This window comes from Cheilinus undulatus, linkage group 18, assembly GCF_018320785.1.
Source record: "Cheilinus undulatus linkage group 18, ASM1832078v1, whole genome shotgun sequence".
In the NCBI taxonomy this organism is placed as follows: Eukaryota; Metazoa; Chordata; class Actinopteri; order Labriformes; family Labridae; genus Cheilinus; species Cheilinus undulatus.
This window is the reverse complement of record NC_054882.1, coordinates 3,472,446-3,485,110: the sequence shown is the minus strand read 5'-3', so window position 1 is coordinate 3,485,110 and position 12,665 is coordinate 3,472,446. Positions and strand designations below refer to the sequence as shown.

At 38.4% G+C, this 12,665-nt stretch overlaps 1 protein-coding gene across 4 annotated transcripts in view; it reads right to left on the bottom strand.

Moving 5' to 3' along the window:
• Positions 1 to 12,665, bottom strand: part of map4k5 (mitogen-activated protein kinase kinase kinase kinase 5) — a 63,757-nt gene that overhangs the window by 27,022 nt on the left and 24,070 nt on the right. For all 4 annotated transcript variants that reach the window (XM_041812500.1, XM_041812501.1, XM_041812502.1 and 1 more), the window contains exons 4-12: positions 8,609 to 8,699; positions 5,822 to 5,886; positions 5,574 to 5,629; positions 5,444 to 5,491; positions 3,299 to 3,341; positions 3,119 to 3,191; positions 2,525 to 2,656; positions 2,265 to 2,327; positions 2,084 to 2,165 (exon numbers count right to left, since the gene is read on the bottom strand). In XM_041812500.1, the coding sequence (XP_041668434.1) occupies positions 2,084 to 2,165; positions 2,265 to 2,327; positions 2,525 to 2,656; positions 3,119 to 3,191; positions 3,299 to 3,341; positions 5,444 to 5,491; positions 5,574 to 5,629; positions 5,822 to 5,886; positions 8,609 to 8,699 (653 nt within the window). The remainder of the gene's footprint in view (positions 1 to 2,083; positions 2,166 to 2,264; positions 2,328 to 2,524; positions 2,657 to 3,118; positions 3,192 to 3,298; positions 3,342 to 5,443; positions 5,492 to 5,573; positions 5,630 to 5,821; positions 5,887 to 8,608; positions 8,700 to 12,665) is intronic.

The window sequence follows — 12,665 nt, the reverse complement described above, 5'->3', positions numbered from 1 at the left end:
TATAAATTACAGTCTGATATACAAGAGATGTCCCGAAACAAGACTCTCAAACTAGAGTAACAGCACCTAAAGAAATGGATATCAGAGCTCTAATTCAACATTTAGAGTAATTAAACAGTCTGTGTTAATCAGCAGACTCCTGGACTGTAAAGGACACTCTCCCACAGAGACATGAACGCTATTAATGATAACAGACACTGTCTCAGAAACAGTTCTTCAGCCCTTTTCTTTTATGAATAACCTGTAGTGTGTAGTGTGTTTTTAGTAGATAAAGTAGATAAAGGCCAAGTTTTAACAAAGGATTAGAGGTGGGGGAAAAAAATCAATTCTCAGATGTATCATGATTTAGAGTTTTAAATATTTAATGCTTTAGATTAACCAGAACGAAAAGGTAGAACTCTGACGCAAACTGCACAACAGCAAGGTTTAGATTACCGGTGTTCCATTTGTGATAAAGGACATTTTTATGTTTATAATTTCAGATTAGCTACAAGGAAAGGATGCTGCTTCTCTTGGTTCCACCTTTCCAGTTTACACACATTAGAGGATAGTTTTTAAAATTGATTTATTTAACCTTTATTTAACCAGATAAAGACCCATTGAGATCGAGATCTCTTTCACAAGGGCGACCTGGCCAAGAGGTCAGCAGCACATGTCATAATAAATAACACATATTCAGACATAGATAATAAACAATATGTTAAAACGAAAAATAATTAAGAAATGGAGCTAGTTCACATTTTAAAGTGCAGAAACAGGATTCACAATAACAATTTAAAAACACAAGCACTGTTCCATGGTCTTGCGTTGTCTGTCATTTAAGATAGAGCAAAAGTTTTCCACTGATTTGAGTTCAGACAGTTTCAGATCAGTCTGGAGAGGACTCCATGCAGAGGGGGCAGCAAAACTGAACACTCTTCTCCCCTGTTCAGTCCTGACACCAGTCAAGTAGTCGAAATTTACTTTATCTCCTTTTTCTAAACACAAATGTGTTTTTTTTCTATTATGTTGGACACAGTGAGAACAACAGAAATGTAAAAAAAGCATAAATAATCAATTAAGAATCAAAACATAGCCCTATGAATGGTATTCAAATCAAATCGTGAGGTGCCCAAAGATTCCCACCTCTACAATGGACGAGCCAGGATTTTCAAAACGTAATAATTTATGAAAAATTAAAGTTTCATCGGTATTTTCTTATCCCAGGAATATAAATTTTGTCATTATTTTAACAGTCTTTTTGAAATGTGGTACGGCTGCCACCAGTGGTTAGGCTATAACATATCAATGACCTCAAGAACAAAAGAAGAAAGCATTAATGGCACAACTGTGTGTCACTGTCTGTAGAGAAGCTTAGATCTAACTTTCCATCTCATAACTTAAGAAACAACAGTTCTCTTAACATTGCAGAGTAAGCGGTTGATTAAACAACATAATTGTCTAGTAAAAAAATATTTCAGAAGCTAGAACAACCATGCTCAAACTGATAAATCTGTGAGCCCCTTAATGAAACTTATTTAAAGTTTGAATTGTATTCATGTAATTGCCACTGACTTTCAAAGAGGATTTTTCCTGAAATGTGTATTTCTAATTTAAACTTCACACCCATGAGGCTGGGAATTAAATTAAACTACACAGAAGATAATTGAGACAATTAAGATCCTCTATCTCTTTGCATGGAAGTCAGCATGATTATAGAAAAACAACCTAAAAATGTCAATCTGTTAAAACACTGCCTTATTCAGCAAAGAAATTCAAAACCACAGCAGACACACCAAGGCATCTAAAAGCTGCTTCTGTTTCTGCTCCTAGCCTTTTCTTTTCTTGTTAATATCCATCTTTAGTCATAATGTAGTCTTGTTAATGGTGACCTTGCAAAATACCTTACTGCAAATCTCCAAATGTGACTGAGACATCACAAATATCTATCAGATTTAAAATCTTCTCATGAAGGCTTGCAGGGTTGGAAACAGCTATCTTGATTTTTCATCCAATAAACATTCACATTTTTTTGTTGTAAAACTTTTCCTTTCCTATCTACAATTCATCATGCAACATCTGCCATAGAAATAGGACTTATTACCGATAGAAGTTTTTCTGCTGTGGGTCTCTTCTTTGGGTTCTTCGTCAGAGAAACTTTTACAAAGTTATGGAAGGCAGCAGACCTGCAGAGCAACATGATTTTGTTTAAATCAAAGAAGGAAAAAATAGGGAGCATTATAATGAAAATAGCACGCCGAATAAATGTGCGGTGCTCTGCTTACCATTTGTTTTTGTCTTTTAGTTTTGGAGGCTGGAAGCTGCTCTTTGACATCAGAAACAAAGCCCTGAGGAGAAACAGAGAGTGGATAAGCCAGGAAAAGTCCTACAAACTTACCTAATAAAAGCCATAACATTAATCCACAAAGATGACAATATGCACAATCAGAAGTTATGATGCAACACTAGAGAATTAAGTAGAAAGTGTCCTGTGAAACATCTGAGGAAGCTCTGGCTGATATTTTCTGAGGAGAGGTAAACAAACCTCATCGGGTGCAGGTCAAACATTGGAGGCTGCAGCTCGGCCAGCTCTATGGACGTGATGCCGACAGCCCAGATATCACACAGCTGGTTGTAGCCGCCGTTCTTCTCCACAGCTGCTACTTCAGGAGCCATCCTGCAAAAATTATGAGTAAAAGCTGGTTAGGGAGGATTCACAAAAAGATATGTAATAGTATTAGGAGTGAGTTTCAATCAACATTCTATCCCAGACAGGAAATGTAAAACTTTAGAGTATGGTATCAGAAGTATTTAAACTAGCTTAGGCAACTCATTTTAGATGGATAATTGTCTTAATCTTTTTACATCACAACAGCAGTCATTAAACAAACCCTGCCTGTTTAACTGCCATAAGCTAAAGCTAAATGGAGCAAACTACATGACAGAAATGCAGCTTTATGGCTGGCTAAGACAACTTGCCTAGGAGAGAGGAGTCAGAGAAGGATTACATGTTTTAGGGAAAAGGCTTTGAGCATTTATTTGGTTAGATTCCTCCAGAAATAGCAAAAAAAAAAAAACAGCTTTCAACAATGACTAAGAACAAGAGAAGAACAGTTTTATAACCGAGTGACACACTCACCAATAAGGAGTGCCAATGAAAGACTTCCTTTTGGCGATGGTGGCTGTGATTTTGGCTGCGACTCCAAAGTCAGCTGTAACAAGAGTTGACAGGGCTTTTCAGATTATGTCATTCATGCACAACTGAAAGCTGCAGACGGGTTTGAGACCCAGAGAATCAAGATGTTTAAGAGCTACTTACCTAACTTCACATCTCCGTTGTCTGTGAGAAGTATGTTGGCACCCTGTAATAAAAATGTCAGCACTGATTTACTCAGAGAAAGGACTGAGGTAGATGTCACAGTACCAGTTTTTAAACTTTAATGCTTTACTGGTAAAAATCAACATATCCAGAAATATTTTGCAACAAAAACAACCTCTTGGACATCTGAAGTTTTTCTTTTATTATCAGAAAGGATCGCTGATAACAAACCAAAATGTACATGTAAAATTGATAGCAATGAAAGGAAAATAAGTAGGATTTTCCTAAAAAAGTGCTGCTGCTAATCTCTAACGCTGTCTATTTTTCTTTTTGCAGCTGTGGTTTGAAAATATGACTTTACATCCTTTAATTCATAAGCTCAGAACTTTTAGGTACTCCTGAATGTAACAATAATGAAGCTCAAAGAGATGTAACAATTTGTGAAGAGTTAAATCACTGTGCAGGGGAGGTTAGAAGCCCAAACAGGCTTACATGGAAGCCTCCCTTCTGAGATTAACGAATGTTCTACTATGTAGCAATGAAGATTAGATAAAATGAAGAAGAATCACAGTACTAGAGGACTCTGCTATCAAGGCATTCTGTGTTACACAAGATTCAAGAGGTGTTTGATGATGCTTTGGTTTAAATATTTTGAGGTGAGCTTGTGTGTTACAAACTGTTTCTTAACAACCCTGAGTTAAACTTTCTCCATAATGTTCTCAGCAGAGCAAACTCGCGAAGACATCCTTCTGATGGTTTCTCTGTGTTTCTGTTGGCTGTGACTGAGAGAATCTCTGGTGGCGTCCTGCGGTGAGAGCTGAGAAACAGGAAGTGCTCTCTGCGTTGAGTCGAGTAAAGATAATAGCTCTCGCCCTGACCTTCTGTGATATCATATGAAACTGATGCTGCAGGCTTCGTGCATGAACCAGGCGTGGTCAGCTTCAGCTCGGCCTCAAACCACTGAAACTGACACCTCTGGTCACATGATAACAGCGTGAACATACGTATGTATTTCAGTTCACACCTCTGCAGCTCCACAGAGGAGTCTGACCTTTCTGAAGCATCCTTTTATTTTAGTATTAATTGTGGAGAGCAGTGGTGCTCAACTGGTGGGTCAGGGCCCGAAAGTGGGTCATGGAGCTGTTTCAGTGGGTTATGAACATCCAAGATGTGTGCAGGCCCTTTGCAGACATACATCTATATATTTTATCTCACTCTGTTTTAAAAACTAGTACTTTTCGGTTATTCATCAAGATTTTGACTTTTTTTTATCTTTTTGACATGAAATCAGAAAGATTTTTCAATGGTAATCTCTCAAGATCACAAGGGTACAACCAAAGTTCACATTTTTTCACAGGAAACAGTAAAATAAAAGTGTATGCATGCACATCCACCCAGAACTCCTCTGATTATATGCCCATTTGCAATATTTAGGGGGCTCTGTTGCCTTTACTGTTGAGTTAAGAGTTGCTCAAGGTGCACGGGTGGTTGAGTGGTTTAGGGTGCTACCCAATGTGGGCGGCCCAGGTTCGAATCCGGCCTGTGGCCCTTTACTGCATGTCTGTCCCCACTCTCTTTCCTGTTTCCGAGTCTATCCACTGTCCTTCCTCCATTTAATAAAGGCATGAAAAGGCCCAAAAATAAATCTTAAAAAAAAAAAACAAAAAACAAAAAAAAACAAGAGATGCTCAAGTTGGAAACTGGGGAGAAGAGTAGGGAATAGCATGCTGCAAAGGAGCCATAGGCCAGATTTAAACCCGGGCTGCCTGCACTGAGGACAACAGCCCCTGTACATGAGGCGGGTGTACATAACCACCCGGCTACCAGCGCCACATGGTGGACTATTTCAACACCTTTTTTGTCTTTTTTCTTGCCTCAAAATGTTTTCTTTATAAAAGAATTTAAGCAAATTGAATTTTGCAGAAATCTGGGGTGCAACTTCTTATTTAGGAGGTGTTGGTTGGTGCTGAGGCTGGACCATTTGAGAACTACCATTTAAGGGGTGATGCTACTGTAGCATTTTAAATAAGTCTCTAATTTTTTACATAGTCCCTATCTTTCTTTCATGTAAAATACTGTGTATAGCTAATAATAATGGGATAAAAACACTGACAAAAAGATTAAAGAACTTATCAGAAATTCTACCTTGATGTCACGGTGCATCTTGCCCTTGATGTGCAGATATCCCAAACCCTGTAAAGAAAAGCCATTTATTTTTCATTGACTTTAATAGAAATTTCTGACTATGTAAAGAAAGATTTAGAATTGCATTTACCTGTAAAGTCTCTCTGCAGACGTACGCTATCTGAAGCTCTGAAAGAGGCCCGGTCACTAAAGAAGCAATATGAGGAGGGGAGGAGGATAATAGGGGGATGATAATAGGACACTTCAATGTAAAATCAGAGACCATTTTTTTTGTTCAAAACCACAGTCAAAGAAAAACTGGATTCCCAGTGTAGATACGGAAAGTCAACATTATTTTATGCATTCATATTACTTGTTATAGATAAGAGAAGAGCTCACCATGATAAATGTCCTGCAGAGATCCTCCGCCGCAGTACTCCATACATATCCACAGCTTCTCTCGACTGATAAGAGCAGAAAAGGAAAATGTATAATTGCATCTTTATCAATCAGATCAAATTAACAGCATATATAAAGCTGCATCTCAAAAAAATAGTATAGCATGAAAAAGTTCATTTTTTGCTGTGATCTGATTCAAAAAGTTAAACTTCTATTCAGTCCAGATTCATCTCATACAAAGTGGAATATCCGATGTAGGTCCCCGGTTTTCTTCCCAGCCGGGCCTTTCTGTGCAGAGTTTGCATGTTCTCCCCATGAACACGTGGGTTTTCCTCCCAGCACCAAATACATGTTCATTGGGTTAACTGGGAATCTGACTGTAGGTGTGAACGTGAGCATGCCTGCTTGTCTGTCTCTATATGTCAACCCTGGCCTGGCACCAGTCCAAGGTGTACCCCGCCTCTTGCCCAATGACCGCTGATCCCTTGACCCCCAACAGGATAAGCGGTACAGAAGATGGATGGTTAAAAGATTTAAACAAAAAGTTCTTGAACTATTTTACTTTGTACGAGGTGAATTTAGAATATACACTATATTGCCAAAAGTATTCACTCACCCATCCAAATAATTGAAATCAGGTGTTCCAATCACTTCCATGGCCACAGGTGTATAAAATCAAGCACCTAGGCATGCAGACTGTTTCTACAAATATTTGTGAAAGAATGGGTCGCTCTCAGGAGCTCAGTGAATTCCAGCGTGGTACTGTGATAGGATGCTACCTGTGTAACAAGTCCAGTGGTGAAATTTCCTGGCTCCTAAATATTCCAGTCAACTGTCAGTGGTATTATAACAAAGTGGAAGCGAATGGGGACAACAGCAACTCAGCCACCAAGTGGTAGGCCACGTAAAATGACGGAGCAGGGTCAGTGGATGCTGAGGCGCATAGTGCGCAGAGGTCACCAACTTTCTGCAGAGTCAATGGCTACAGACCTCCAAACTTCATGTGGCCTTCATATTAGCTCAAGAACAGTGGTAGAGAGCTTCATGGAATGGGTTTCCATGGCCAAGCATCTGGCAATCTGATATCAAACCCTATGGATTAAGAATGGGATGCCACTTAAGTTCATATGCGAGTCAAGGCAGGTGAGCAAATATTTTTGGCAATATAGTGTATGTCAGCTTGCCTTTTTTGAATTAAATCACAGCAAAAAATTAACTTTTCCATGATATTGAAATTTTCTGAGATGAAGCTGCATCCATAATTACAACATAGTTCCGCAGCCAAGTTGTAAACATGCTAATGACTACTTTAAGAGTTGAAATCTTTAAATATTAGAGCTTACAGTGCAGTCAGTCTTGACTCTTGAGCCAGCCTCAAGAGGTCACTTACAGGGAGAGCATGTAATATTTAGCCTAGTAGCATTTACCAAAGCAAGCTTGGTAAAAGATGTAACATATTCATGGGGAGGCCTCTCTAAATTTGTGTTTAATCACCTGACTATATATAAAACCTTTAGAGCAAACCTTTTATCTAGACATGAGGAGGGTCCCCTCCTTCAGCTCCACCATCTTGGATTTTTGCATGTTGCATGGTTCTACAATACCACAGAAGTGACCAAATAATAATAAAACAACTTTATTTACTCAGGTGATTAAACACGCATTTAGATAGGCCTACTTTTAAGTATTATGTTCCCCTTTTGCCAAGTTTGTTCCACTAAATGCTTCCAGGCTGAATATTACACACTGTACCTTTAAGGTCGTGCAGATTTTCAGCAGTACTTCTGCAGTGGCATCGTTTTTTAAAGCACCCTGAAGTATGCTAGGGATGCAGTTACCTCAGTTTAACATCAGTATGGGTCAATATTGACCTTCCTGACAAACTTCATCCATTGGCAAATACTGTGGGAATGAACCAATGCCAGAATTAGATGTTTATCTGTTGTGTCTTATCAATTAAGCACACCTGATGGCTGATTTAGAGAAGAAACTTATCATTCGGCAGAAGACGTGAGCTGTTGGACAAACTCTGATCTGTTTTCATGGTCAAACATGAGAGATGGCTATCAAGATAACAATATATTGAAGAAAAAGAGGACTGATGCAGAATGTCTGTGATCAAACTGTGACGGCAGAGGTGATTTTGTCCTCTGCTCCGGATTCTAAATCATAACCGTGAAACTTTTCGCATCCCTCTTTCTGAACGTGGAGCTAATGAAACCCATCAATAGGAAATTTGAATTTCCTCCAGTAAAAAGTGGTTATTCAGAAACAATTAATCTAGTTCTACGCCAATTATTCCTCATGGGTCTCTCGTTAACATTTTACAGGAAACAGTTATGCCTGGTGTTGTCGAGACTGTTCAAGACACTCCTGCTGAGATAAGACACACATCTCTGAGGACTAACCGCCGTATAAAACAGATCAGACGTTCATATTCCAGTTAAACCTGCTGGAAGTCTCAGGCAGCGGTGGGCGGATCGGTCATACTTCCTCTCAGATACCAGCCACAAAACACAGGTTCCATTTAAACATGTGAGCTCCATCCTGGCACTGGAGGGCCGAGTCAGCACCAGTCAGCCCGGTTAAAGAGTCTGAGTCATACTTTCACACACAGGTGTGACTAATTCACTAAAACGTCATGTGAAAGGTTCAGGCAGTGGCTCATTTTCTTTTGACAGCAGGATATGAATTCCACAAGTGTTGTAGCTCGGACATGCGGTGAGAGAGAGAAGAAAACACTGAGAATTAAATGACAAAGCTGGAGTATTTTAAGCTGGCTCTTACCAGAGGTAGCTCCCAAAGTAGGCCACAATATTGTGGTGCTTGCATTCCTTCACCATGAAGATTTCCTGCTGTATGATGGAAAAGTCATCCCCTGGAAACAGAGGGAGAAATCACTCAGACACATGGGCAAAATATCAGATTTTCATTTTCTTCACGAGATATTTTCCATCTGGAAATAAACACTTCACAAACATACTGCTGGCATAAAATAATGCATCAGTTGGGCTTATTTTAATGTAAACCCGATGCTTACACAAAAGGTACACAGAGTATCAGGATACTTTAAACAAATTGCTCCAGACAGCAGAAAAAGCAGACTACAAAACTTATAACAAAGTGCTTGTTTTTGCTACTGACAGACTCATGCTATTATGCCACGTCTGACACATTACAAAAAGTTTCCGTACAGACACCCAGGTCTAAAAACTCCACAATGGCATTTAAAAATGTAGGAATATGTGGGCTGATGGCTTAATGGTTAGGTTGAACTCTATGTATGAAGGCTATTGTCCTTCCACATTGTGGCAGAAAGGCAGAAAAGCCAAAAGGAAATCTTAAATAGTAGTCGAGAAATTAGTTACCTATAAATAAAGTCTGTAAAGTGACTGATGTTGACATAAGAACCAAACCTGAGCTTGATAAGGTGACAAGAACGACCACCATAACCACTCCAGATCATAAAAATAACTAATGTTTAGACTTGTCTTTAGATTTTTCCTTTTACTTTGCCAAAGCCACAGAACAATGTCTTGTCAAATTTTCCTCAAACTATAACGTTCAACATTTCGTCTCTGTTTAAACACAGCAGATCACAGAACAGCCAACAACAGCAGAAGGAACACCTTGTCCTTTGAAAGTTAATGTGGTAAAGGCCACTATCCAGACTGCTTTCCAGAGCAGAAGAGCAGCGCTGTAATACATCTGAGCAGTAGGAAGTTAGAGGACAGAAATATGTAAGGCCATCTGCTCCCAATTGTGCAGAGACAAGGCCCTGGAATACATTAACAAGAGGTAAAGATGTACCAGAAACTGCCAGCTCAATTAAACATGGATTAAACATATTCAATGATTCCATCTCTGGCAAAAAATATTAACTACTGTCTACAAAACCTATCAAAGTCTACCCCACATAAGCTGCCTGTTTATTACAGTGTGTAATGTAAATACTGCACCAGTAACTTTTTGTTGAGCCTCACAAAACTGGTACAAAGCAATTTTGGAAAAAAGACATGATCATGGACGTTCATCCTGGATTACAAAGTGTTTCATAGCACAAACATTCTGTCTGTGAGGGGTTAAGGTCCTTCCTATCACAGTGTCCATGCTATCTACTTTGTAAACTTAAAAAAAAAAAAAAAAAAAAGAAATACAGCGACAATATAGCATGGGTGGCATCGCTTTGTCTCAGTGGGGCAGCATCAACACCAGGACTGAACGATATATCGTATTTCTATCATGTGTGCATGCGCAATAATCACCTCACAAGGATGTGCAGTAGTTATGTGACCTGGTGCACATCACACAACCACCTCTGTGCATTTTAATTTTAGCCACAATTGCACATTTTCTCATTTCTGTGGGAAACCTACATTACAGGCTGCATGAAATCACCATCAGAAGAGAGAAGTGAGCTCTGTGCAGCAGTCTGTGTGTCTCTTCCCTATGTCAAGCTGCAGGTGACCCTGCTTCCTCATCCTGACACTTCAGGCAGACCCTAAGTAGCCCAAGGCTGATCATAGGTCAGTTAATTCCCTCTAAAAATGATACTTTTTTCAGTGCTTGCTATGGACCTTTTACGGCATGGGCATGCTGATTGCTCATTTTACAGCTTAAATGTGTATGCTGCAGTCATGGCAGCTTTCTCGTATGATAACAAGGTTAACCATCAGTTGCAGTCCTGGGCCTTTTAATGTTGGCTTACTTGGCTTTGAATGAATTTAGAAATGATAGATAAGGAACACAGTGGAGAGTTTATTTGTAGAGTTGATGAGGAAACGAGTCGCTCCATCCACCTGCCCTGTCTCCTTTCACACTGACTCCCAGTCTGTGTGTCTGTGTCAGAGCCGCTGTCCGACAGCTGCACAGTTTGATTAAAGGCTTAAAGACCCAGTAAGAGAAAAATGTATAATTTTTGGTTTAAATTCAATAAATGTGCATATAAGGCAACTTCATTTACCAGGTCTTATTTAACGGTTAAAAAAAAAAAAAAAAATGGTAACATACATTGCAGGAAGAAAAACAGATGCAATGGCTGTTTTTCCAATAATGTTCAGCCCTAATTCACACAAAAGCTGTCAAAATTTTCAATACATTTTTATATTTTTTCTAGGGATGCACAATATTGGATTTTTGCCAATATTTACAGATTCATTTTAGCACATACCTTTATCCATACCGATTATTTAAATATGCTTTTTGAACAAGAAATTTCTGTCCTTTTGGACACACTTTAAGGTTTGAGGATGACCAAGGAAACAACCTTCAGTCGTTAAAAAACACTTCAAAGTTAAAAGAATGAGAATAAATAAAGAAAAAGACCTGAGGGCTGAACGATTTTGGAAAATAATCTAAATGCGATGTTTTTCCCCCGAATATTGCAATTGCGATTTGATATTTGATTATTCCTCAACTTTCTTTTATTCCTCAACAGGGACTGAACAATTCTTTAAAAGTGTCTAATCCTGATGATTTAGACTCGTATTGCAAATTGGATATGAATTATTGCATCCAAGGGTTTTTTCATTCTTATATTTAATAAGAAAAAAGTACAAAAATGAAGAAGGTATGATTTTTTGTAGCCTATTCTAAAAAAGTGGCACCTGAATGATTGCATGATATGTCATGCATAACATCTCTGTTGCAAAAAAGTTTAAAACTTGTATTTTGACACAAATTTCAGGTCAAAGAAATCTTGCACCTTTTGTGATTTGAAAATTGCAGCAGGCCATATTGCGATTTAATCTAATTTTCGATTAATTGTCCAGCCCTAACCTCAACTGACACAGATCTGTTGGTTCAGCCTAAAACTATATAGACAACATTTACAGTCAATGTATACTGAAATTCACAGGCAAAATATCAGATGTTAATACCAGCAGAAATTTTGATATCTGCCAATACTAATATTTGCCTTGTTTTGGCTAATATCTGCCAATCTTGATACCAGACCGATAATATCGTGCATCCCTAATTTTTTCATATTTTTGACCTTTGATAGTATCAAAAATTATCAATGTTTGAAAGATAAAACAGAGGAACAAGAGAGAAAAATAGAGAGTGCAGCAGAAGGGAATTAATATGAGAAACACATCAACACCTCTGCACAAAATGCAGGAAGGTTTTAGATGATATCTGACTACTCTTGAAGCCACAGTCCTTACTTCCTGCTGTGTGTCTCTGCCTTGCCCTTCATCACAGCCTACACTGTTAACCATTTTCCTCATGAGAAATACATTTAATTAGGTCTATTTAGCATCTCAATAAATAGCTGACAATAACATTAGTGACAGCTGTGAAAAGAAAGAGGGCAGGAGTGGAGGCAGCGATGTCTCCTGGTCTCAGAAATTTGTATTACTGTATTATTAATGATAATTCAGAGACAATTTTTTGAGTATACATTATTTTTTAAGGTAAGATATATTCACTTTTTCTTTGATTACTGGCAAAAGTATTTTTTTAGCTTTTAGATGCAAAATCACTTTCAACCAGTTCTGGGTGTTAGGAGGTCATTTTTATTTCTGTCATATCAGAACTGGTATGATCATTTTATATTTTCTGGTATGGTATCAAAGTTCCAAATTCTGGTATCTAGAGAACTCTACACTTCAGTATTAGTGCCTTCTTTAACACATTTATTTTGATTTTTCAAATATTCCCTAAATATTGGATCAATCATATCCTTTTACATGCCAGTTACAAGGAAATGAACAAACAAAGATGACGTTACCTCTGACAGGCAGCAGTTAAAAGAACACACATGCCCACTGAGTGCAAGTGCTCATGTGACCTGTGTTTCCAGGTATGCTTGTATAGACAGGGATTAGTGCCGTCTTTGTAA